This window comes from Mytilus californianus, unplaced genomic scaffold (genome assembly GCF_021869535.1).
Source record: "Mytilus californianus isolate M0D057914Y unplaced genomic scaffold, xbMytCali1.0.p SCAF_11, whole genome shotgun sequence".
In the NCBI taxonomy this organism is placed as follows: Eukaryota; Metazoa; Mollusca; class Bivalvia; order Mytilida; family Mytilidae; genus Mytilus; species Mytilus californianus.
Genome location: NW_026262593.1, coordinates 21,775,603 through 21,802,889, shown reverse-complemented (window position 1 = coordinate 21,802,889; position 27,287 = coordinate 21,775,603). Strand labels below are relative to the sequence as shown.

The window sequence follows — 27,287 nt, the reverse complement described above, 5'->3', positions numbered from 1 at the left end:
AACATTATAGCATAGTTCCATCAACATTGGTCCTTTCAATTCTGAGAACTAGCTTGTTCAATAATAGTGAAAGAAAAATATTAATAAGAAACAAAATGTAAAATAACAATATTGTCAACCCAATTCCATTGAGGGCGCCATAATGATAATAATAACTCAGGAAAAAACAAGGTTCGCAAAATATTGTTTGGCAGACATAAAATTGCTAATATTTATGTTGCTACAAGCAATGAGTGGAGATCTTTTGGTCCATTTTCTTTTGTTTTCCCTTCTTTTTCTTACAAAAATTACTATTATTATTTTTTTAGATTCTATATAAAAGAGAGGAGGCAAAGAATCTTCATGGAAATGATATGTTGATTGCTAACACAGCTGAATACTAAAGTATCATTGACATTGATATTTTGTCACATTTGCCGTATTGTATTGAACTGTCTTCCAATTTATATAAAAATTTTAACAAAACACTAATATATACCTGTATATAATCCTGAATTCCAGTCACATGACAATTTAGGAAGTCTGTATTTGTCAAAAATTACAATGTTAACTCCACATGGTGTAGTTTCTGTATCTGACTCACGACAAATCTGAAGTTTCATGTCAATCAAATAATCTCCCTCCATCTCCAAGTCTCTTACTGTAAATCTGTATAAAAATAGGTTTTAATTAAATCAGATCTTTGTTTATACAGAAAATAGGGAATTTTTTTATTACTAAATTTTGCTGATACAAAATGTTACAAATTGTTCTATATTAAGGAATGTATCTCCCTCATGCAAAGCTCTGATTCCTTGCCCGGCTTTGGATATACTTTTTTTACATTTTTGGATCATAGCTCTTCATCATTTTAATAACCTTTTGATTTTCAAATATTTTGGCCTTGAGCATCACTGAAGAGAAATTTATTGTCAGAATGCGCATCTGGTGCTGAATATTGGTACCATTACTGTTTTTGTATTATGCATTCAAATAAACAATATGTTTTTAAGTATTAACAGCCCTCCTAATTTACAGAAAATAAATATTTTTTTATTGCAGTGGCATGATAGCTACACTTTCCTCAGTATAAGTAGAAAAAAAATAAAGATTTTTTTTTTAAACATTTACAAGAATTAAAATTATTATTACTCAAATTTAGTTAATAGCAGTCACTTCAAATAAGCAAACTTTTCCATTACTCTCTTGCAAGACAATACTTTGATATTATTTGGATCCATGAACCTGCAACTTCATGTATGATGTAAACTCTGTAAGAGAGACTGTGAATGGGTCCAGCATGTTCACTTATTGAAAAGAATGTCAGCTAAAAAGGTTAAATTAGGGAGACTAACAGGTCTAATTCTGTTCACTCTGTATCTGCTAGTCATTCTTCCACAAGTCCACAAGTTACAGGTAAAACACTGATGTACATTATATTATCTATCTACTATATGAATGCTTATAGAAAAATCTAAGTTACACTTTTGCATGTAGTATTTATATTTATCTATTTATATGTATTTCAAGGTCACATGCTAGTCAGAAAATTGGAGGTCATGTTGATAGATGCTAGATAGTGCCAGCCATATAATGTTGACACTTTTTACTTTTCTATGCAATGTTTATTAATTAATTCAACGAAACTTTTCTATCTCTGAAATACTTAACATAAAAATAAGCAGATGTGGTATGATTGCCATTGAGACATACCTCCACCAGAGACCAACTGACATAGAAGTTCACAACAATAGGTCTGTTATAAATCAAATTTAAAAAAAAAAGTTTTTAAGGGTAAATTTTACCAATAAGTGTAATTTATTGATTATCTTAGACATTTTATTACAAGAACAAAGTTTTAATAGCTGGATTACACAGATGTCTTGTATGAACATTCTCAAATTCTGAAGAATATTCGTTGTTATATCCTTAACAGTTCAATTTTATGGTCTTCCTAATGTTTAGTTGATTGAATGAGTGTTGCTTGCATAACATCCAACTGCAAATATTTCACACAAATTCAGAGCAAGAACACTATGTTAAATGGTTCTACTGTACAATACTTTATTAGTGAAAACAAACTTACTCCATTCTAACATATCCAAATAACCAAACTTCAGTCAACTGACCCCACTCATAATCAAATAAGAGTGTATTGAATGTTAATTTTTCTATTCCAACATGAAGTCTGAACAGACATGGGTCAAATTTCACAAATGTCTCAAAACTTGTGCCGATTCTAGTGTCTGACAAACAACAGTAAACAGTTGTACAATCACTGCCAACATTACATGCAGCACCTGATATAGTGGGAAGAGTTGCCATAGACTGCCCACATGCTATAAATACATAAAAAAATTAGTTCATTTCAATGTAACCGTAGCCAGTGCATATTAACAATGATATATATGTTATATTTGCAGTGTTGGAGAAAAGCAGAAGAATGTTTACCATTTATTAATAAATTAGGTTGTTCAATAAAATATACAATTGATAATAGCTTGTTTTTTTTTAATGTGTTTTTTTCAGTGAAGTGTTTCTCTCAGCTTTGATACGGGTTCCATGTCTAATCCATCACCTTACCTATCTTTAGATTTTATGATGATTTTGATCAAAAATCTGCCATTCGACCTATCATCACCACCAATTAATAGTTCAAAAAGTATGGTACAAAATACAAATGCTTATCTTATTTAAAAAGAAATATAAAACCCATTTCAACACTTTATATAAACACTTAAAAATTGTAATCATTTACAGGGCAACTCACAATTAGTCCAACCATGTGTGTGTCCACTGTAAGGAGCAAGAGAAGTAGAACATTGTGTGTCCTTCAACAAATTTCCAATGGATAACATCTCTATCAAGGCAGACACTTGATTGGCATCCAGATTATCATTTACATCAATACCCTTCTCTTTCAGGAAACCAAGGAAAGAAAAATCTGGAACAAAACATTTTATCCGATGAAAATAGAGAGCAAAAGAAAGAAAGTAAAAATAAAAGTTTTACTTAATAATGGGACTTCTTTGTGAATTTATTATTCTTTCTTTCATTACAAGTCAACAAAAAGATCTTTAACCTCAAACTGGAATGCATTTTATACCTACAGAAATGGAATATTTGGAACTTTTATTCTTCCATTCCCATGGAAACTTCAGTAGGGCTGCACTTAGGTAGATATTCTACACACACAAAAGTTCAAGCATCTTTATCCATACAATTTTGTCATTTTATTTTAAAAAAAATTATCCATATGCAATAAAAGTGACTTATTACAAATAACAGTTCAGCATTTTTTTTTCAAAAGAAGAAATATTGGCATTTTTAAATAATTTTAGCATTATTCAAAAAGTACAAAAATCTATTGCTGTTCATGATTAAATCCAACAATTAAAGAAATGATTGCAATCTTTTTTGAAACACACATAAGTTTAGGAGTCATAATTATCCTTAGATAATTGAAATTTTGTGATGTCTGATTGTATATAAAAGTGAATTGATTTTTTACGAAAACTAGAGGCTCTTAAGAGCCTGTGTTGCTCACCTAGGTCTATTTTGTTGATCTTGTATTACTGATCTTTTAGACTGTCTAGTTTCTCTCTTTCTTCTTTAGTTTTTGCTTAAAACATAGAGGAGGGTAACAAAATGCTCATTTAAGGGCAAAGATACTCCTATGAAGAGTGAAACTATTGGTAGAGGTATTATTCTGAAAATTTTGCACCTTTCAGATTTTGTTTTTTTATATCTGTTCATAAAATAATAAACAAAAAATGAATTTTACCCTATGTTCTATTTTTAGCCATGTCCCTAATGTTGGTTGGAAGGCTGGGTCATTGGACACGTTTTTCAAACTAGATACACATATGATGATTGTGGCCAAGTTTAGTTAAATTTGTCCAAGTAGTTTCAGATGAGAAGATTTTTGTAAAAGATTACAAAAATTTTACAAAAAATTGTGAAAAATTGACTATAAAGGTCAATAACTCATTAAGGGGTCAATGTTGACTTATTTGTAGATATAACTTTGCTGAACATTATTGCTGTTAACAGTTTATCTCTATCTATTATGATATTCAAGATAACAAAAAATTTCCGTAAAAATTACTAATTCAGGGGCAGCAACCCAACAATGGGTTGTCTGAGACGTCTGAAAAATTCAGGACAGACAGATCTTAACCTGATAAACAATTTTACCTCATGTCAGATTTGCTCTAAATGCTTAGGTTTCAGAGATATAAGCCAAAATCTACATTTTACCCCTATGTTCTATTTTTAGCCATGGCGGCCATCTTGGTTGATGGGCCGGGTCAATGGTAAACTAGATACCCCAATGATGATTGTGGCCAAGTTAAGTTAAATTTGGCCCAGTAGTTTCAGAGAAGAATTTTGTGAAAGTTAACAGACGACTACCGACGACGAACGCCAAGTGATGAGAAAAGCTCAATTGGCCCTTTGGGCCAGGTGAGCTAAAAAAGGATATACAAGTCTTTTTGTAGGGCTTTACTTATCAAGGGAACCTGATTGAACATTATAATACTTCCATTCACAAGGTGCTTTTGGTAAACTTGTATTTACTTGACAGGGACTTAACCAGAATGAACATAATCATTCTTCCATTCAAATGGTACCTTTGGTAGGTCTGTACTTATCAAGACATGAAAATTATTTACCTGCTTGAACATAATCATTCTTCCATTCAAATGGTGCCTTTGGTAGGGCTGTACTTATCAAGATAGGGGCAGTTATTTACCTGCTTGAACATAATCATTCTTCCATTCACATGGTGCCTTTGGTAGGGCTGTATTTATCAAGACAGGGATAGTTGTTTCACATGTTCCATTTGTTTCCATACATATAGTTATCTCTAGGTTCACCATAAACAATCTTTCTACCTCAAGGTTTTCAATCTTGAATCTGAAACCAAGAACAAAATTTTGAAACCTTTACGCACAGGAAATATCATTTGTACATTTCATTGGTGACAAAAACTGATATTCTACATTTTCTTCTGTGCTCTTTGTCATCATTTGTATTAGACAAGAACTAAGAAGAACATGCTAAATATGGTACCACTTCCAGTAAGATTAGTTCACTTTCAAATTCTGGTAGGCTGCCTTTGCTCTTTGACAAACCATCTTTATTATTTTTTTTGCCATGTTGTGGGTGTGACAAAGCTTTACTGTACTTTTTTTTCAATTAAGTAAAAACTTTAGCTTTAAAAGTAAAATTATTAGCTAGCCTGAATGTATAAGTATCATAAGGGCTTTTCCATTAAAGGGAGCTTTCAATGAATTTTAAGGCCATTCATTAGGCAGCAATACCCTGGACTTAAACCCTCCTTTGCTATTGACAACCACCACCTAAATGTAGGAATTTTTATATAAGGTATTCATGGATTAAATTGAAAAGAACCAAGTACCAGTCGACATGAAACATAATGACCAAAACCCCTGATTTTTCTGATACAAAATTAGTAGAAGAACCAGAGCTATCTATTGTACTTGAGCAGAGTGTTTTTTTAACCAAAAATGTATTCTGGATATGATTTTGACCATTGATGGAATTTGTGTGGTCTTTCTCCGAACAACAATAAAAAAGATGCTACTAAAAGCACATTGGCCATTAACGCACAACTGAATACAAAACCTAATACAACAAAAAGAAATCTTCCTGAAGACTCTAAAATCAATAAAAGAACATAGTCCAAATGTCCCCATCTTTACACATATTTTATCTGTCCATTGGCAAAAACTAAAAAAAATCCTAATTTTCTTTATAAATATCTTAGAAAAATTAGCTTGAGAGCAAATGCAATGCAATTTCAGATAAAATTAATACTTTTAAGAGACATAACTATTTTATAATATTTCATGACATAGATCTTTAGAAATCATCCAAGACATTGCTGATATAGACTTTAGAAACAAATTTGATAAAAAAAAACTCAAAACAATTGTACCCATTCGAGCACTTCAATGCAATTTCCCCAAAAATTAATGTTTCCAAGGGGCTTTTAAAAATAATTGATTGGCACTAATTTTCGAACTTGTCCAAGACATTGCTGATATAAATATGACATAAATCTTATAAAATTGGGCAAGAATTGTACATGTGAGAGCGCTTACTATGCATTTTTCTATATAATCAATGTGTCCAATGGGCATAACTGTTATAAAAATTGTTTACATGCCCTGAAATGTCAAAGACAATGCTGATAGAAAGAATTGTATATGTGAGAGCGCCAACAAGACCAGACAGACGGACAGGTGGATGCCAGATATGTCTTTGTCCCTCAACAATGTGTTGCACAAGGGATAACACACAGGTTGTCAACAATCAAAGCTAACCAAACATTTGTGCTTGGCTTTGCCTAACATGTGTGAAACAAAAAACATCTCTACCAATAAAGTAAGACTATAATGTTGTTGAGATGCCTTGAAGATTCAATCAGGACTCAAAATAATCTGCCAGCCTAACATTGGCAAAGACAATGAAATTTTAAAGAAAAGTGAGAAAAAAAATTAGCTTATTGGCCTTTCTAACTCATGCCCACAACTTCAGACAATTTTTGTAACCACATCAAAAACCTAAAAGTTATCCAATCCAAACTACTATAAAATCCTGTACTATAAGTACTTACTCAAGACCAATCACTCCATGTAATTTTACTTTTACAACTTCCCCATATGTATATCCAAACAAGCTGATGGTAATTTCCAACTTCTCTATACCAATGGTCATTTGACGTTTACAGGGATCCAGTCTCAACTGTGTGTTAACATTCCTATTGATCCTTGGGAAGCTGCTACAACAGGTGACACCAGTACAAGAACTGTACAAATGACAGATGGTACCAGATTGCAGCACTGGTAATTCGACATATTCTTCACAAGCTGAAGATAGAAAAAACAGAAATTAATTTCTAATATCTAAAACGATTAAAATTAAAGAACCTTAGTGAGCGCGATCACATACCCCACGTCCCCACATTGTCACTTAAGAAATTAAATAACAGTAAGAAAAAAAAAATTGTATAAGAAAATAAAATTGAATCATAATTTCCTGTCGATATGCACATCTACGTAGTATGTCCTTATTATCTACAAAGTTTCATGAAATTCTGTTGTGTGCTTTCGGAGGTGTTGCGATGACAAACTGTTGCAGTAGTATATTGAAGCAACTAAGTTCAAAGGGGCATAACTCCTAGAAAAAAAATTGAATCGTAATTTCCTGTCGATATGCACATCTGCATAGTATGTCCTTATTATTTAAAAAGGTTTCATGAAATTCTGTTGTGTGGTTTCAGAGGAGTTGCGATGACAAACTGTTGCAGTAGTATATTGAAGCAAATAAGTTCAAAGGGGCATAACTGCTAGAAAAAAAATTGAATCGTAATTTCCTGTCGATGTGCACATCTACATAGTATGTCCTTATTATCTAAAAATGTTTCATGAAATTCTGTTGTGTGGTTTCAGAGGAGTTGTGATGACAAACTGTTGCAGTAGTATGTTGAGGCAAATAAGTTCAAAGGGGCGTAATTCCTAGAAAAAAAATTGAATCGGTTTTTCCTGTCGATCTGCATAGTATGTCCTTATTATCTAAAAATGTTTCATGAAATTCTGTTGTGTGGTTTCAGAGGAGTTGTGATGACAAACTGTTGCAGTAGTATGTTGAGGCAAATAAGTTCAAAGGGGCGTAATTCCTAGAAAAAAAATTGAATCGGTTTTTCCTGTCGATCTGCATAGTATGTCCTTATTATCTAAAAAGGTTTCATGAAATTCTGTTGTGTGGTTTGAGAGGAGTTGCGATGACAAGAAACAGGACTGACAGATTGACGGACGGACAGGCAAACGGACGGACGGGTCAAAAATATTATACCCTTCGCAAAAAATTTGCGTGGGGTATAACTAATTACAGAATATAGGTGATGTCTCTTGCTTATTTTGCTTGAAAATTTTGAAAAAAATCTAAAAAAGTTCTGTAAATGAAAATTTGCCATTGTCAATTGGCAATTTGATGTTCACAAATACAGTTTTAGAGGCTACGCGCTGTATAGGCAGTAAAACAGATATTTGCAACCATCAAATCAAATTTGACAGGGGCAACTGTTTAACTACAATACTGCTATTCTTATTCAAATGCATTACAAAAAGAAATAAAAGGTTGGAGCTTGAAAAAATGTACAAAATGTAAAAACAATTCTGGGGAACTTCATTAATAATGTTGGTGCATTGATGTCAAGGCTTTTTGTTATGTCATACAAATGAGAACTTACAAACTGAAGGCTATTTCCGGTATGTTACTTTTTTTATTCAAAATTGGATAAAATCACATTAAAACATGGTTTTTGAGGTAGGTATTGTTTTCTTTTGATAATATTATAGTAATCAAACATTTGTTGATCCAATCATTCCAAAATGGCAGGTCCCTCCTTGGTTACAATATGCCTACTGCCGATTGGATGTAACTTTTAGCCAATAAAACTAGAGGCTCTAAAGAGCCTGTGTCGCTCACCTTGGTCTATGTGCATATTAAACAAAGTTGTGTTTTGGTGATGGTGATGTGTTTGTAGATCTTACTTTACTCAACATTCTTGCTGCTTACAATTATCTCTATCTATAATGAACTTGGCCCAGTAGTAACAGTGGAAAATATTTTGTAAAATTTTACAAAAATTTACAAAATTTATGAAAATTGTAAAAAATTGACTATAAAGGGCAATAACTCCTTAAGGGGTCAATTGACAATTTTGGTCATGTTGACTTATTTGTAGATCTTACTTTGCTGTACATTATTGCTGTTTACAGTTTATCTCTATCTATAATAATATTCAAGATAATAACCAAAAGCTGCAAAATTTTCTTAAAATTACCAATTCAGGGGCAGCAACCCAACAACTTGTTGCCTGATTGGTCTGAAAATTTCAGGGCAGATAGATATCTTGACCTAATGAACAATTTTATCCTTGTCAGATTTGCTCTTAATGCTTTTTCAGAGATATGAGCCAAAAACTGCCTTTTTCCCTATGTACTGTTGTCTAGCCATGTCGGCCATCTTGGTTCACAGGCTGGGTCATCGGACACATTTTTTAAACAAGATACCCTAATGATGATTGTGGACAAGTTTGGTTAAATTTGTCTTGGTAGTTTCAGAGGAGAAAATTTTTGTTAAAGATTACAAAAATTTACGAAAAAGGGTTAAAAATTGACTATAAAGGGCAATAACTCCTTAAGGGGTCAACTGACCATTTTGGTCAAGTTGACTTATTTGTAGATCTTACTTTGCTGAACATTATTGCTGTTTACAGTTTATCTCTATCTATAATAATATTCAAGATAATAACCAAAAATGGCAAAATTTCCTTAAAATTACCAATTCAGGGGCAGCAACCCAACAACAGGTTGTCAGATTCATCTGGAAATTTCAGGGCAGATAGATCTTGACCTGATAAACAATTTTACCTCATGTCAGATTTGCTCTAAATGCTTTGGTTTCAGAGATATAAGCCAAAATCTACATTTTACCCCTATGTTCTATTTTTAGCCATGGCGGCCATCTTGGTTGGTTGGCCGGGTCACCGGACATATTTTTTAAACTAGATACCCCAATAATGATTGTGGCCAAGTTTGGTCAAATTTGGCCCAGTAGTTTCAGAGAAGAAGATTTTTGTAAAAGTTTATGCACGACTGACGCAGGATGCAGGACGACGGACGCCAAGTGATGAGAAAAGCTCACTTGGCCCTTTAGGCCAGGTGAGCTAAAAAAGGTGTTAGATAAAATTGCATTAGAATCCATAATAACAGGCGAACAACTTGAATATGCAATCTTTCTGTGAAGTTTGAAGGATCTAGGTTGAAAACTGTAGACAAACTCAAAGCTTAGATAAGTTTTCATGTACCTACATGATGTGATAACAAATGAGAGTTTGCTCACCTCTGTTCCATCCTTTATCATTGAAATAGTACGATATATTTGGTCACATGACGATCATGTGATAATCTTGGGATTATTCTTACCTCTGTTCCATCCTTTATCATTTGGATAATATGGTATAACAGTCTGATCACAAACGTTGTCCATCATGTATTGGGCGAGAGCTGTATCATGCAGTAATTGGGCAATAGTGTTAACATCTAGGGGTACTGTGCTGTTAGGTATGCTCTTCTCGTCTAAGTATTCACTCAGACTAAACTCTGGAAAATAATTCAATATTTCTAGCAAAGTTTTTCTCACAACATTTGAATAGTGTTAAAACTGAAATGTTTTCTGTGTAGCAATAAAAGACATTTTTATGCTAACTGCAAATCCGAATTAGTAAAGATAGAAATAATATGTGTACATTGTAGTTAAATATAAAATTTAATTGACAAGCTCAAGAAACAGAGAAAAACGAGGCTCACCAAATCAATATTGAACTCATTCTTTTTTATCAATTTCCCAATCATCGAAAAAATCAACAAGACTTTAAAACAGAATGCGAATCCCATATTATGGCATTTTGAACAGTGAAGTAAACAGAAATTTCAATATAATCAGTCTCTCGCAACAGAATTTTTATTGCTTCATAATATCTGTAAACATGTATTTGTATAGTATAAAGATTGATTATAGGATAATAAAGGACAGGGCCATGAGCACATGATACGCTTGTCCCTTAAGTAAAAAGTTTCATAACTCCTCAACGACAAATCAGAAATTTAAAAAAAAAACTAAAGGAAAGTTATCTTAATAGATTTAATCAGTCTGGACAAATAAGGAGGACAAATACAGTATAGCATAAAACGTCCCGTTAACGAGCGTATTCCTATTGCATTTTATTTTCCAAGGACAGTATGTATGAAAGTTGATCAGATTTACTTACCAGGAATGACAAACTGTGAATTATAATCACATTCAGCTTTTGGTAACCTGTGATCCTGGAATACATTGGTAAACACTTCACACGCCCCTCCTGATTCTAGACATACTGATATATTCATAGAAACAGCATATACTTTATCTGCTGTTAGATCATCTACCACAAAACTGAAATTAGAAAAAAATCAAAGCTCTTCTGAGCACTGAGGGTAGAGATTGTTTTCATTAGTAAACACTTCACACGGCCCTCCTGATTTTAGACATGCTGATATATTCATAGAAGTAGCATATACTTTATCTGCTGTTAGATCATCTACCACAAAACTGAAATTAAAAAAAAAATCAAAACTCTTGTGAGAACTGAGGGTAAAGATTGCTTTCATTGGTTCACATTTCACCATCCTCTCCTGATTCTCGACATTTTAAAATATTCATAGTAACTACATATACTTTATTTGCTGTCAGATAATCTGCCACAAAAACGAAATTACAAATAAATATGATATGGATTGGATGTTCACAAGATAAATATATGATAAAACTTTGACATCAAAAAAGGTCTTAATTTCAGATAATTTGTTTTTTCTTTAAAATACATGTACCACAAAAGTATTAAATGATTCAGGTATAGCACTGTTGATCTAAACTAAATGATTCATTACTCAAATTTACTCATTATGTCTGGTAAAGTAAAAAAGAAAAAGCTTATGACCAACTACCATTTCCAATACTTACTCCAAATTAAAAACTTCATTCATGGCATAATGTTGCACTGTACCAAAGCTAAAGTCGATGAGTGTATAGTCTAAATCAATACCCTCCAGTCCTATGTATATTTTGTAGTTACATGGATCCAGTTTAACATATCCATTGAAGGTCAGTCCAAGGCTTGTAGAATCCACACAACAATCCACGGCTGTACACGATGAGTCAAGGTGACATGTGGTATAACTACCCAAAGGTAATAGAGAACCGACAGGATTAGCACAATCTAAAAATTAACAACAATCAACATCTGTACATGATGAGACAACATGACATGTGGTATTATACCCAAAGGTACTAGAGAACGTATAGGCTCCCTACAGTCTAAAATAAACATTTCACACCTCAACAACTTAGGGTATATTCTATCATTTCCATAAATATTGATTAAAATATATCTTCTAAATTTACATATGCTATCATTTCCAATAGATCCAAGAGCAGAAAAAAGTTTCTCCCTGATTGAAAAGGAAAATATTTCCAGGTTTTTTACAGACAATTTTCCTTTTTTCTGCTAAATCATTTTTTCTTTGGTTGTGTTGTTCTATTGTATGAAAAATTCCTGAGGTTTTTCAATTTTGTATGTGACATTACTTAAAAGCATTCAACAAGACTCATATAATGTATTATGTACTATCTCTCACCATCTTTCCAGTTGTTTCCATCAGCCCCAGTGTAAGGAGCTGCAGTCCTACTACATGGGTTCTTCTTCATGTACTGTGAGATACCAGTCAAGCCAAGAATATCTGACACATGATGATCATCCAATGTAGAAATACCTTTGTCAGTCATATATTTATTTAGTGAAAAGTCTGCAAGAAAATGATATTCTAATTAAAAGTCAATTATAGAAACTATCATAAGCTTAAAATAAAATATTCTTGTGTCCAGTTATCCAACTTGGATATATATTCCTTATCCTTTAATTTTATATCCTTTTTTTCTAAACCAAACATGTTTTCTTTGTTGAATTATAAGGTAATTGTTTAAAGTCATATGAATCCAGCTTCTTGAAATTTTCATGTTATCCAAATTATTGAAACAAGTGATGAGAAAATCTCACTTGGACCTTCGAGCCAGGAGAGCTAAAAATGAACTCAGGAAATGTCTTTCGTCTCTCAAATATCAATCAATTCATTTTTGGACAGAGAAAAAATACAGAATGCTGCCCCTGAACTTCAATGGGGCCTTAGTAGCCCCAATACCCCCTCAGTGAGTGAGGCCTACAAATGTCCAATCCCATTTTAAAATTCACATGAGATCCTTGAATACACATGAAGTGGAGAAATTATATATGTTTCATTCCATTATTATGTAAACTTTGGGAGACCCTATGTTGACAAACTTCCCCATATGAGAGGAAGAAAGAGTATGACAGATATGCATTGTATTGGACATGCATAAACACAATTTAAGTTAATTGCAGATGTTTAACATAATTAGTTGCACAACAACTTAATGCTCTAAGTCTGACAGCATAAACACAATCTGAACAGAATATGAATATACAGGCGTACAACTGCAAACGATGTGGTGTAATTCTGTTACATTTATATTACTGTAAATTCAGAAATTATTGCGTTCATTTAATTTTGCGATTTTGTCATGTTAGGCTAAAATTTAGCGATATTGAGAAAAATCCTTTTTAATTCAAATAAAAAATTACAAAATGTGAGTTTAAATTATTGCGATTATAACCCTGTCGCATTTTTCGGAATAATTTCTGAATTTACAGTATGTAAACTGAAGAATATTTTGCATTGACAAACTTCCTGAAATATATAAATTGAATATGTTTTTTTTTATTATTTTGGGAAAGACAAAAAGCAAGTCTGATAATCAAATTAAATATTGAGGTGCAAAATTACACATGATTTTAATTAATTCTCTCAAATTTTGTCTCATTCCTATGTAAAGTGAATTTTATTTTGTTAAATTTTAGTAATGCCGAGACACATAAACATGTATAACATATATGGGAAGACATCAATCACTTATTCCCATCAATGTCAGTGACTTTGAAATCATTTCAGTTTATAGAAAAATTTGTGAGACTGGCATGAAGACTTTTAATTCTTTTTTCTTTCCTTTTCCAATTTACTGACATAACATTCTCTTTTTATTTTATTTCCTACCCACTTTCCTGAGCACCTACCATTTTGTAGGAACTTCTTGTCCCAGTTACAAACTTTCTTTGGTAGTCTGACTTTATCAAAGATATTGTAAACAGTTTCACATGGTTGGTTAGCTTCCCAACATAAACTCAGTTTCATAGAAATCAGGAATGCAGGCTCAGCATACAAGTCATGGAGAACAAAACTGACAAAATATAATAAACCTGATTCATTAAAAAAATCTAAAAATAAAGCCATAACAAGAGTGCACACGCTGGAATGTCTCGCCTTCTTTACTAATCATTGATATTAGGTTGATAGTCCTAAATATAAAGCTTTATTACAACTGTCACATAAACTTAACATTAATCAAGTAAACTAAACATTGACCAATGAACCATGAAAATGAGGTCAAGGTCAGATGAACCATGCTAGGCAGGCATGTACAGCTAACAATTCTTCCATACAAAAAATATAGTTGACCTATTGCTTATAGTTTAAGAAAAACAGACCAAAACACAAAAACTTAACACTGAACAATGAACCTTGAAAATGAGGTCAAGGTCAAATAAAACCTGCGTGACTGACATATAGATCATAAAATATTTCCATACACCAAATATAGTTGAACTATTGCATATAGTATTAGAAAAAAGACCAAAACTCAAAAACTTAACTTTGACCACTGAACCATGAAAATGAGGTCAAAGTCAGATGACACCTGCCAGCTATACATGTACACCTTACAATCATTCCATACACCAAATATAGTAGACCTATTGCATACAGTATAAGAAAAACAGACCAAAACACAAAAACTTAACTATAACCACTGAACCATGAAAATGAGGTCAAGGTCAGATGACACCTGCCAGTTGGACATGTACACCTTACAGTCCTTCCATACACCGAATATACTAGACCTATTTCTTATAGTATCTGAGATATGGACTTGACCACCAAAACTTAACCTTGTTCACTGATCCATGAAATGAGGTCGAGGTCAAGTGAAAACTGTCTGACGGGCATTAGGACCTTGCAAGGTACGCACATACCGAATTTAGTTATCCTATTACTCATAATAAGAGAGAATTTAACATTACAAAAAATCTTAACTTTTTTTTCAAGTAGTCACTGAACCATGAAAATGAGGTCAAGGACATTGGACATGTGACTGACGGAAACTTCGTAACATGAGGCATCCATATACAAAGTATGAAGCATCCAGATCTTCCACCTTCTAAAATATAAAGCTTTTAAGAAGTTAGCTAACACCGCCGCCGCCGCCGGATCACTATCCCTGTGTCGAGCTTTCAGCGACAAAAGTCGCAGGCTCGACAAAAACCAAACAAAATTAGCTACATATTTCAAATTTCAACTCCTACAATCTTTAGTACTATACTACTTATCCACTTAATTTTACATATAAATTACAATGACAAGAAGGTTACATATATTAGATTGTATCATGCTTACTCAAATTGTTTCTTGAAAGTTTTCTTATCATATCTTTCACAATTTACACAATTAGTGCATTTATTTGTCAGGTGCTTATTTTGATGGTCAATATTAACAATCAATTTGCTCAATGAAATACATATCTTTTATGGTTAAAATAACCTCATTCTGCAAATTTAAACTAATTCTAATATGTCCGTTTAAAAACCCTAAAATTAATGGTTTAAAACTTTTAATATATATGACCTCATTTTCAAAACTCCATTTAGGTCAACATGTGTCCATTCTCCCCATTGATATCCTTTAAGTGTTCTTTCATATTGTTGACGTTCAATTCCAACTTTCAACATGTAGTCACACTGCTCTAGTCTCATATAGAATTCAAATGTTTTACCAATGAATGGTACGTCTAATGCACAACTCAAACCACGACAGGTGCTCTCTAGATTACAGGATATTACAGACTGGTCCATTCGAAGGAGAGTTACAGGGGCCTCAGAACAGTCTGGAAGCATAATGTATGTTGTACTTGAACATTGATGGTTTAATGTGAGAATGTTACATGTATAAATTATTTCTAAAAATCATCAGCAAAACATGTTCCAAATATAAATACTGAAAAGACATTAACTGGCTTACTTCAATAGATGTAATATGCAAAATTTCCTCTATCACAATAAACTTCTTGAGTAGGTTTTTTACATCTCCTTCCATCTAGATTGTGCAATATTTGCAAACAACACCAATTTATAGAATTCAATTTCAACTACAAACCAGAATCCATAGATGTCAGCAACAACCCATAGAAAAAAAATAACACCTACAATCAAACATCCACTGGTACTTTTTTCTAAAACAACCCTCAACACAAAAAAGTCCGTATGTTGAGTTGGAGCTGGTAGACGCTTCTATTATTTTTACCTAATATGTCCCAAAAGTAATACACTACACTGTAAAAATCTTTTTTTTAAATTGCATTTAGGCCACACCAAATTAATACCTCGATTGTCAGGTTTCCCATGTGTTGTGAAAGGTTGACAAGAAAAAAGTACTTTTTTTAAAACCTGCGTCCAGCATCGAGCCGCGCGGGTCTAGTTCTAAATTTATATAACCAAAATTTTAATCAGTTGTGCGCTTTAAAGTAACGTAATACAGACACAGAAATTGACATCTTAAACGATCTAGATCTAACATTCACAACGTTTTTTGTATTCTTATTATGGATAAATTTATTATGATAAATATTCTAAAACGTAGACATGAGTGGAATATGTGTAGTTACAGTGGTAACGCAGGCTACGTCCTTACTAACAAACACAACAATGGAAAGTGATTTGGATAATTCGTTAACGATATGTTTAAAATCAAAGGGATCCCTGCAAAGCAACAATTTGGCACAAAGCACCAGCGCCTTCGAATTGGAAGATTTGAATTATGGCAATATAACATGCATGAAGAGAGAATTCCGTACATGCACTAAAATGGAATCGAGATGATACTATTATATTTTCTACTATCTTTTTTTTAATTTTTTATAATAGTTTTTTTCCCTTGAAACTTTATTAAATTTGCTAGTATCATTACAAAGTTATAAATTTGACAAGAAAGTGTTTGTGGTCATTGAATTTAACACATTAACCCAACTCAACATTTGACACTATGTTATAAAAAATAAGAATTTGTATGATTGTCAATGAGACAAACTTCCACCACTGGCACCAGTGACCAAATGTTTTGAGGTTTGTAACCAGTAAAGTACGCAGTACATGTAAGGCGTTCAACACAGAACATAATCCTCAAATACATAAAGATCTGATCAGTTGCTATCAAATTCTTCTTTCCCCTAGGGTGCTTGGGGAATAGAAATATGGTAACCATTGGAAGTAAACCCCTCGCTAGAGTAGGGCATTCATATGGCTGTGCAGGATGTTTAAGTGCACAGCCACGTCCAGTAAGATATGGGACGTAAAATCTGATGCCTCGTGTAAGGAAAGTGCCACACTCTTTGTGCATTAAAAATCCTTGCTACAACTTTTTCAGTGGTTAGAAGTGGCCTTTTGCAAGGCTGAATTTCTGTTCCTGTCCAATGTACAATGTGCCCTCTTTTTCCTGTGGCGGTCAAAATTTCACTGGGATTTCTCATTGTTGAAGGCTGTATGGTTGCCTATATAAATTGTAAATATCAATTTCATTTGAACTTGGGTGCATAGTTGTTTCATTTGCTATTAAACTACCTCTCCTTATTTTCATAATGCATCAATGTAAACTGTCATCAAACATGGATGTGTACCTGTTCAATGCTGTTGTACTATTAAATATTCAGCTGGATCTTTATTTGAGCAGACTATACAAATTTGTCTACACTTTGCTTCTATTTGGCCATTTTTGTACTAGAAATGTTGTGAAAAGATTCAACAGGGTGTCTGAGAACATACTAAGAAGCAAAGTATGGTAATATAAGAAATAGCTATAGGATAATGAGATGTAAAAAAACATGAAGCACAAAAACTGTGTAAATCTTATTTTTTTTATATTTAAAAAACAATATCGCTGGCTTGCATAAAATGCTATTCATAGATTTTATTTTTTTAATATTTCAAAAATAATATCACTCGCTAGCAAAAAATACCTTCGCCTGCAAAAAATGAAAATTCGAGAAAAAAAAACAAGTAAAAACATTTCGCTCTCGCTACCCTTTTTTACAGAAAGTGTCCGAAGAACTAGAAATTTGTTTGGTGTGGCCTCATTGTTCTAAAGAAATGCATTTTATATTAACAGTAGTTCCTGGTCACTTTTGCTTTTTTTTTATGTAGAAAATGAGGGATTAAACCTGGTTTTATAGCTAGCTAAACCTCTTCCTTGTATGACAGTCGCGTTAAATTCCATTATATTGACCACAATGTGTGGACAAAACAAACAGACATAATAGGTAAAAAGTCAAAAATTGGGGTACAGCAGTCAACATTGTGTTATAATCTTAATCACTATAAAAGCAGACATTTAGATAACAAAGAAACACAAAAATGCAAATAGACAAAGCACATTACTAAAATGAAAGACAAAAAACAAAAATTTACCATAAGGCAATAAAATAAAAATGGGATGTATAAGTACATCTGAAGGATATTATTCAATTAGTTTGTAATACTTTTTGTTTTTAAATTCAAGGGAGTGAAAAAAGTGGCTTATAATATCTTCTCCTTTTCAAAATTAAGTTTTTTAAACATCTACCTGAACTCCAACCAAGATAGGCTGCAGCATATGTTCCAATAGGGTCATCTCTCAAAACCATAGGACTGAGTAGATATTCTCCTATTTCTGTTGCCTCCATCAGGGAAGAAACTGCAGAGGAATCAAGGTTAGATCCTGGTGTAAAAGAATTGTCTAAATACCACTCTTTAAGTGACCAATCTGGAAGAGAAAGGTACATTTGTACTACTTCTTCTTATGCAATAACCTGAAAGTATCTAATCTGATATCATAAATAATACCAATCTATTTTCAGATTCATGAATTAATATAATCACTTTCTAAAATCAATGAATAGATTCAGATAATGTTTGGATTCAGAAATCTTAAACATTGTCAATTTTTCAAACATATTCAGGATGCAATAAAAACAGTTGTAGCTTACTAGGATTTGGATATCCACTAAACCATGGACACACCATCTTTGGTAATTTGGTATTCACTACTATTGTATCTTGGAGGTCACATGGTGTAGGGTCGTTGAAACAAATCTTGACCTTCATATCAACAAGATAGACCATTTCACCAACCAAATCTGTTATTTTGTACCTATTCAGAAAATAAATGAGAATACAGTGTTTTTTCAAGTCTCTTTTTTTTTATATTCAAAAGTGAAAAAATGCAAAAAATTATAATAACATATTTAAATTGTTTATGAAAAATATGAGAAAAAGTCTAAATACACATATCTACCTGTGCACTATATTATATTAATAAATAAGAAAATTGCAAGACTGCAAAAAACAATAACAAATAAATTAAAATAATAAAGAGGCCATATATTGCTGATAGTATTTGAAAAATATACCAAACCACAATAAACTTTCCATTGTCCAATTAACACACTCAGAAGAATGTTCACCTCACAATCACTTCAAACAACTAATAAAGTTGACCTATAGCTTATAGCATTTGAGATATGGACTTTACCAAGAAAGCTTAAACTTAATCCTTCATCCATGAAATAAGGTCAAAGTCAGCTGAACCCTGTCTGATGAACAAGGATCCCATATATCATATATAGTTATTCTATTACTTTAATAAGTATTTCAGATGAAAAAAAAAATAAACATTTTTTTCTAGCAGTTTCTAAACATGAAAATGAGGCCAAGGACAATGAACATATCACAGATGGAAACTTCATAACATAAGGCATCTTCATACAAGGTATGAAGCAGCCAGGTCTTCCACTTTCTGAAATATAAAGCTTTATACAGCACTTGTAACCTTAGGTGTTACTGTTTGACGTGCATGAACTTGACTGATTGGTGAATGATCGATGACTGATCTGTGATCGATGACCCATAGAATTCATCAGATACGTCAAATAAGCTATGTGAGAGTTACCGTGACAACAGTCAGCATTCGATCAGTAAAGTAATTATATGCACCGATCGGACAGATACGTATTTAATTAAAATTCTTATGTAAAACGAACTCCACAGTATTTACATTCGATAAAGCAGACCTCTACGAAGACACCTTTATTTGTTAATTTGTAATCAACTTGTAGCAATAACACTAAACTAGAGGCTCTCAAGAGCCTGTGTCGCTCACCTGTATTTACTGATGCTTTGGAAATCATGTAAAATAAGGTTAAAATCATAGTTAATAGTATTAAATATTAGATATTATAATGATATCTAAGATAACAAAAATCTGCAAAATTTCTGTAAAATTACTAACTCAGGGGCAGCAACCCATCATCTTCATCTGATTCATCTGAAAATTTCAGGGCAGATATATCTTAATCTGATGAACATTTTTTCCACCTGTCAGATTTGCTCTAAATGCTTTAGTTTCAGAGATATAAACCAAAAACTGCATTTTACCCCTATGTTCTATTTTTAACCATGTCAGCCAAGATGGTTGGAAGGCGGGGTCATCGGACAAATTTTTTAAACTAGATACCCTAATAATGATTATGGCCAAGTATTGTTAAATTTGTCTCAGTAGTTTCAGAAAAGAAGATTTTTGTACAAGATTACAAAAATTTACAAAAAATTGTTAAAAATTGACTATAAAGGGCAATAACTCCTAAAGGGGTCGACTGACAATTTTGATCATGTTATACTTATTTGTAAATCTTACTTTGCTGAACATTATTGCTGTTTACAGTTTATCTCTATCTATTATAATATTCAAGATAATAACAGTAAACTGCAAAATTTCCTTAAAATTACCAATTCAGGGGCAGCAACCCAACAACGGATTGTCAGATTTATCTGAAAATTTCAGGGCAGATAGATCTTGACCAGCTAATCAGTTTTACCCGATGTCAGATTTACACTAAATGCCTTGGTTTCAGAGATATAAGCCAAAATCTACATTTTACCTCTATGTTCTATTTTTACCCATGACAGCCATTTTGGTTGGTTGGCGTAGTCATCGGACATATTTTTTAAACTAGATACCCTAATGATGATTGTGGCCAAGTTTGGTTAAATTTGGTCCAGTGGTTTCAGAGGAGAAGATTTTGTAAAAGCTAACGACGACGACGGACGCCAAGTGATGAGAAAAGCTCACTTGGTCCTTCGAGCCAGGTGAGCTAAAAATATATATCAATTACTTTTCACGCATTATACATATATGTATAACTTCATATTCTCATATTCTGATAGAGAATGCAATCATTTCTTTATTGTAATGGAAGTTATTCACTGCCCTTGGATTTTTGTACTTTTTATAGTTTATGATTGTTTTTTTCTTATAAAAGTAAAAGAATATCAAAGAAAGTATACTAAAATGTTGTTTGCATTGTTTAAAATTACCAATTGGTCTTCTTTTGATAAGAACAAATGCAATGTTATTTGTAGCTGGTAATATCAAAGGCCTCATGATAAGATTTTTTTTTAACAGAATTTTAATAAAGTAAAAAGAATAATACTTGATATTTCAAGGAAAAAATACTAGTTTTTTGTTTCCATTGCTTAAAATGCAAATAATTCTTCTTTTATATCAGAAATAATGCAACATCAATTGCAATCAGTCATTATAGATGCATTTAGATAAGTAATTTTGTAAAAGATGTGAATAATTTATAATAGAAAAAAATGCATTAACTTTTGTTTTTGTTGAATAAAAACTGCAGTCATTTCTTTTTTTTTAATGGAAATGATTGACCGCCATTGGATTTTCGTACTTTTAGTAGTTTAAGATTGGTTATTTTTCATAAAATTAAAAGAGAAAATATACAAGAATGTTGTTCGCATACTTTAAAATGACCAATTATATTTCTTATTTTCATAAAAAGTAATGCAATGTTATTTGTAACTAGTTATTTCAAAGCCCTCGAGATAAGTTTTTTATAAGAATTTAAATAGTGTAAGGAGAATAATACTTAAACTATAGTTTGTGATGAATACATATACAATAATTTCTTTATTTTGATAGAAATTATGAACCACCATTTTATTTCAGTACTTTTTGTACATCAGGATTGGCTGTTTTTCATAAATTATGCTGAATTACTAGGAAAAGATACTAAATGTGTGTTCGTGTTGCTTAAGTATATACAAATATTTCTCATTTTATATCAGAAATAAAGCAACAACAATTGCAATCAGATATTATAAATGCATTTAGATCAGTACTTTTTATAAGATGTGAATAATTTGAGGATATATATGCATAAACTTTTGTTTTTGTTGAACATGAATGCAATCATTTCTTTATTTTAATGGAAATAATTGACCGCCATTGAATTTTTGTACTTTTTAAAGTTCAGAATTTTTTATTTTTTATTTCTCATAAAATTAAAAAAAATATAAGAGAAAATATACTAAAATGTAGTTCGCATTGTTTAAAATTACGAATTTTTCTTCTTTTTATAAAAAATAATGCAATGTTATTTGTAACTAGTTATTTCAAAAGCCTTGAGATAAAAAACAATTATACGAATTTTAATAATGTAAGGAGAATAATACTTAAACTTTTTTTTTTGTTGAATAAATATACAATAATTTCTTTATTTTGATAGAAATTATGAACCACCATTTGATTTAAAAAAAAAAATTACATGATAATCAGAGGAAAGATACAAAAAGTCATTCACATTGTTTAAACTATAACAAATTTCTAATATTTTTTTCTTTTTATAAAAAATTCAGCAATGTTATTTGTTACTAGTTATTTTAAAGCCCTCTAGATAAGTTTTTTATAAGAATTTCAAGATTATAAGGATAAAAATACTTAAAAATATTGAAAATAATACACCGAAATTGGCAATAAATGATCATGTCATTTCATTTTCCAGAGCATTTTCTGGGAAAAAATCAAAATCGCGATAAAAATCGTTTTAGCACTCTTCAGGGATGAAAATATATAACCTAAATCAAAACGAAAATCACAATTCTTTTATAATAATATTTTAAGGTAGCACTACAGTCAGAATTTTTTGACTCCAACCAACAGTCTTTAAAGATTAATTTCTCCAAAACTACTCAATGGATTTTAAAAATCTTTAACTCATTTTAAAGCTGAAATATAACTCTTTCTTAATCTATAGATAAATTTATTTTTGGTATGATAAATCTCAAAATATAGCTCATTAATTGCCAAAAAAGTGGTCTTCCAACTTGGATGAAAATGGCACATTCAGGTCAAATGGTAGTAAAAATTTGTTTTAATCCCTTTAATCAACCATTCACAATCTACAAAACCGTGTCTCAGATTTTTGATATATGCCTCCAGTAATAAGATATATTATTTTTACTGCTGGATGCCAAACCTCATTTCACCTTTCATCTTTGGAGACCTATAAATTCATTTAGAAACAAATTATCCAAAAACTGGGACACGGTATTGTAGAAAATACTCCCTTCAATCACATATATCAAAGTCAAGCCAAAGGGGGTACCCATAAAGTTTCTATTTTCATTTTTTTCTTACAATTCTCATGAAAAATTGTTCTGAGAAATGACCTTAAAACTGAATTTCCTCTTAAGAACCCCTATAAATGCCACATAAATACAAAAAATTCCACTGGGAACACCCCAGAAGTGTTCTGACACCATTACTTTATCGATAGAACCACACACATTGTGTCTTTGATGCTCTAATGCTGTAAAATTTGCATTTTGTGTGCACTGTATAACACTAACTTGGCATTTGGCGGGAGTTTGACGTCACAGATTTGACCAACATCTGTGATGTAGTAATTAAATAAAGACAAAGCTCCGCCTCTGTCCAGACAGTCTAAGATAAGAGAATAACAGGATTGGCCAGCTGCATCATAATTGATATTTAACATCATTATTCTCACTATAAAGAATAATTTTCATTTGAATTTTAAAAAGAAATATATGACCATGATGACTGAAATTAGCTAAAATATTAAAATTAAAATACATGTCCATAAAAAGATCAAGACCATCCCCTTCTTGAAAATAGACTGTCCAACATGATTTATGAGTTTCATGGAATTAAATAATTTCACATAAACTTAAAATTGGTTAAAATGCCTAAAATTATTTTTAAATGCAGAAGACCAAAGACGAGAAATTTATACAGGTAGTCAGAGGCTTTCAAAGATACTTTCACACTCTTTTCCATAGTTTTTTTTTCATTTGGTAGATTTTTTCCCTTTAAATTTTTTCCTTTTCATATCTTTTCTTTTTCTCTGTTCTAAACTTCCATGTTTTATAAATTAGTTTTGTTGCAATGCAATGAGATATTTATCTTGTGGTCAGGGATTAACAGCTGGACACTGGTATCAACAGATGATTGACATATTAGCCCCTCCCAAATGCCTATATATTTAGATTAATTACATGTGCTTTTATTTACATACGTTCATTATCAATTTACTCCCTGTTGTGATATGATAATGACTTTGGGATTTTTACAAACTGTGCAGAATAATACTTACTTCAAAATTATGTGATAAAAAAAATATCTTCAAAAAATCATTGTTAGACTGTAGTGCTACCTTAAATCAGTTTTATCTGCATATTTCTTTAAAAATTCTAAAAACTTTGCTGAGTAAGTACTAAAAAAAATGTTGATCTTTTGTACTTGAACGTTTCGTATTTTCCGTGGCGTCATTTTAATTAAATGAAAAGAAACTAAGATTCTGTAATTTGTATTAGTTCATCATGTGAGGTAGTAGAGTTCAATCCGTCAAAAAGGTCGATCGATCCTATTCGTCCGATCAGTCAATTATTTTTACTATAAATCTAACGGATTGGTGATGTGAGTTTGACGTGAATTTGACTGATCGGTGACTGATCGATGACCGCTGATTGATCACTAAAATAGTAACGCCTAAGGTTGCAAGTTCTCTACCAATAGTTTATGTAATCCAAACAGCTGCTGCTTTATAGTCATCCCTTAGTCTTGCATTTTGACTCATGTCTCAAACAAGCAGAAAATGGCAGCTCCATATGGTCAACAAAATAAAATGGCAAACAATCCTACCAAGTATGAGAGCTTCCCATAAAATAGACTTATTGGAGTTACATTCACAAGCAAGTCTCCAGAAGCGGTCAAATTTGCCAGTCATAATTGAAACTAAAAGGTATTTGTCCTAAACAGAAGATTGGGATTTAAGTCAAATCTTATTTTTTTAAAGAAATAATTTCAGTCATTTCATTGAAACAGGTTTCTTTGTTCACTCAATTTTATTTTGAAATGCCTTTCCAGTAATAAATTGCCACTCCAGTATAGTATTTTAATCAAGAGTGCCTTCCAAATAACCATATTAATGCCTCATGGAGATACTGGCCAATGATCGATAATAACTTTATACCTGTGTTCTTCACTGTGACTTGACAGTTGTGACCAAGCTCCAGAACTTATACTTATAAGAAAGTCTATTCAAATACGAATAGCTTCATTATTTAAGAACTTCTCAGTGAAGACAATCACCAATACTGATTTAAAAGTTAAAAAATATATTAAATTTACTTTGGAAAAAATTATTGTTCACGAGTCAAACATATGCTTTATTTACTATGTAATATGCAGGCGTAAAAGTGTCTTTTACCAGAATAGACACTTTATCATAAAATTTAAAATAATTTCATGCTCAATCACACTGTCGCAAAACACATGACTTCATTGTGATCAGTTTGAAGGAAAAATGGCGCCAGTCAAATTTTTATTTTAGGTTTAAAGTTTGCCTTGAGGCGAACTATATTAATGTTTCTGTGAATCTGATCTATTGTCAGGTATATTCAAACATTTTAATCATAAATAAAATTTGAGATAAGATGATTTCCTGTCATTTAATAAACAGAAAGAATCCCGTTAATACATCTGTATTCACTCTAAATTTAGTATTAACTTGAAACTTCAGGTTTTTATTTCGTCTTTAAAATTGAAAGATGTATAAGCGATTCCTGAGATTAGTTTACCATTTTTTAGACATTAAAATCATTTGAGTTTTAAACTGTTGCATTCCATAAAACGGTAAGAAATTTCAGGAAGTAAATGCAATGAAACCAGTCAATACGAGTATTTTGATGGTCAACTTAAAATACAAAAATTGTCCCCTAAATACTTTAATCTAGATGAAAAAAGTTTGTACTCATTATGACCTGAGATTTTCTTCTTCAATGCTGGTCATGACCTACATTTTCATCGTTCAAGGTTGACAGGTATGTAAACATGGAAACCCTAACTCCTGTTAAAATTGTCAAACCAAACTGATGATATAGTACAGTTAAGAGAAAATGACGATAAATAATCCTACCAAGTATAAAACCTTATGCCAATCAGTCGCTGAGTATTGACTTATCCATAACTTAAAATAAGAATGAATGTACTCACTCAACTCCAATTACTCTGTCAATATGAAAGTACTGTGTCGTCCCAAATGTAAAAGAGTAAAGTGAAAAGTCAAACTGGTACTTTTCTATACCAATGTCAAGTTTATGTGTACAGGGATCCAGTTTGAGGAAGACATTGAAGTTTCTATCAACAGAAATAGAATGTAGACAACATGATATACCAGTGCAGGTATCATATAAGTGACAAACACTGTTACTTCCTAATGTCGGTAGATCTACTGCTGATGTACAACCTGAAATATATAAAACAAGAATGTGTCCATAGTACATGGATGCCCCACTCACACTATCATTTTCTATGTAAATGGACCGTGAAAATGAGGGTTAAAACTCTCATTTGGCATTAACATTAAAAGATCATTTCATATGGGAACATGTGTACTTAGTTTCAAATTGTTAGGACTTCATCAAAATCTATCTGGACCAAAAACTTTAACCTGAAGCAGGACAGACAGACAGAGGGACAGGCGAAAGGACGAACGGACTCACAACCCGAAAAACATAATGCCCCTAGTTTGGGCAAAATAAACAGTTGCGCAATGAGCAAATGATACACCCGTCGCTTTCTCAAAGAATAAAATTCAATAACTTCTCAATGTCATATCATAGCTGAAATTGACATTGGCATATATGAAAATTTAATGTTTGCTAGCAAGATGCTTTCAATTTGGCTGCGACCCTTTCACACCAATTTCTATTTACAGCTCAGTCTTTTGTTTTTCTTTGTTGTGTTTTGTGTACGGTTGTTTGTCTTTTCATTGTTTTTTTTTTTATTATTTCTTGTCATGGCATTGTCTGATTGTTTTCAATTTATGAGTTTGAATATCCCTATTGTATAACCGCCTCTCTGTCAGGATGTATCATTTGCACCAGATTTTATGTTTCAATTACACAAGAATATGAATATGAATTTCAATTAAACCAAATCACCTGAAGGCATATTTATCAAATCATCTATGTGTATATATCAGTCATAGAAAATAATGTCATGTTAAACTCTGTATTGCTGATTTCTTCAAGTTCTATCAACAGTATTTTCAATATTGTATACTTAACACTACCAACTACATTT

At 31.8% G+C, this 27,287-nt stretch overlaps 3 protein-coding genes across 3 annotated transcripts in view; all 3 read right to left on the bottom strand.

Moving 5' to 3' along the window:
- LOC127719727 (uncharacterized) overlaps positions 1–2,953 on the bottom strand; it is a 33,725-nt gene extending 30,772 nt beyond the window's left edge. The window contains exons 1-3 of the mRNA XM_052225967.1: positions 2,750–2,953; positions 2,066–2,318; positions 479–648 (exon numbers count right to left, since the gene is read on the bottom strand). Coding sequence (XP_052081927.1) covers positions 479–648; positions 2,066–2,318; positions 2,750–2,837 — 511 coding nt within the window. The 5' untranslated portion in view covers positions 2,838–2,953. The remainder of the gene's footprint in view (positions 1–478; positions 649–2,065; positions 2,319–2,749) is intronic.
- Positions 2,954–4,724: 1,771 nt separating this feature from the next.
- On the bottom strand, positions 4,725–11,260 carry LOC127720831 (uncharacterized). Its single transcript, XM_052227579.1, has 5 exons — positions 11,238–11,260; positions 10,844–11,007; positions 9,999–10,175; positions 6,623–6,875; positions 4,725–4,896 (listed from the first exon to the last, which is right to left on the bottom strand). Exons 1-5 carry the CDS (start codon positions 11,258–11,260, stop codon positions 4,725–4,727), a joined length of 789 nt encoding a protein of 262 aa, XP_052083539.1.
- Positions 11,261–13,548: 2,288 nt separating this feature from the next.
- On the bottom strand, positions 13,549–18,576 carry LOC127719730 (uncharacterized). The gene is made up of 3 exons (XM_052225969.1): positions 18,408–18,576; positions 15,423–15,681; positions 13,549–13,923 (listed from the first exon to the last, which is right to left on the bottom strand). The coding sequence occupies exons 1-3, from the start codon at positions 18,505–18,507 to the stop codon at positions 13,674–13,676; spliced, it is 609 nt and encodes a 202-aa protein (XP_052081929.1). The 5' UTR covers positions 18,508–18,576; the 3' UTR covers positions 13,549–13,673.
- Positions 18,577–27,287: the final 8,711 nt, after the last annotated feature.

Bases quoted from the DNA above. Each gene is read 5' to 3' on its own strand.
- LOC127720831 (XM_052227579.1), bottom strand. From the start codon at position 11,260: ATGTCGAGAATCAGGAGAGGATG. The intron at 10,176-10,843 runs GTAAGTAAATCT...ATTATTTTCCAG, and splicing joins TTCACAGTTTGTCATTCCTG to AGTTTAGTCTGAGTGAATAC. The intron at 4,897-6,622 runs GTAAGTACTTAT...TCTTGGTTTCAG, and splicing joins CATGGAGTGATTGGTCTTGA to ATTCAAGATTGAAAACCTTG.
- LOC127719730 (XM_052225969.1), bottom strand. From the start codon at position 18,507: ATGGAGGCAACAGAAATAGGAGAATATCTACTCAGTCCTATGGTTTTG. The intron at 15,682-18,407 runs GTAGATGTTTAA...TTATGCTTCCAG, and splicing joins CTATCTTGGTTGGAGTTCAG to ACTGTTCTGAGGCCCCTGTA. The intron at 13,924-15,422 runs GTCATATATATT...ATATTTTGTCAG, and splicing joins AATGGAGTTTTGAAAATGAG to TTTTGTTCTCCATGACTTGT.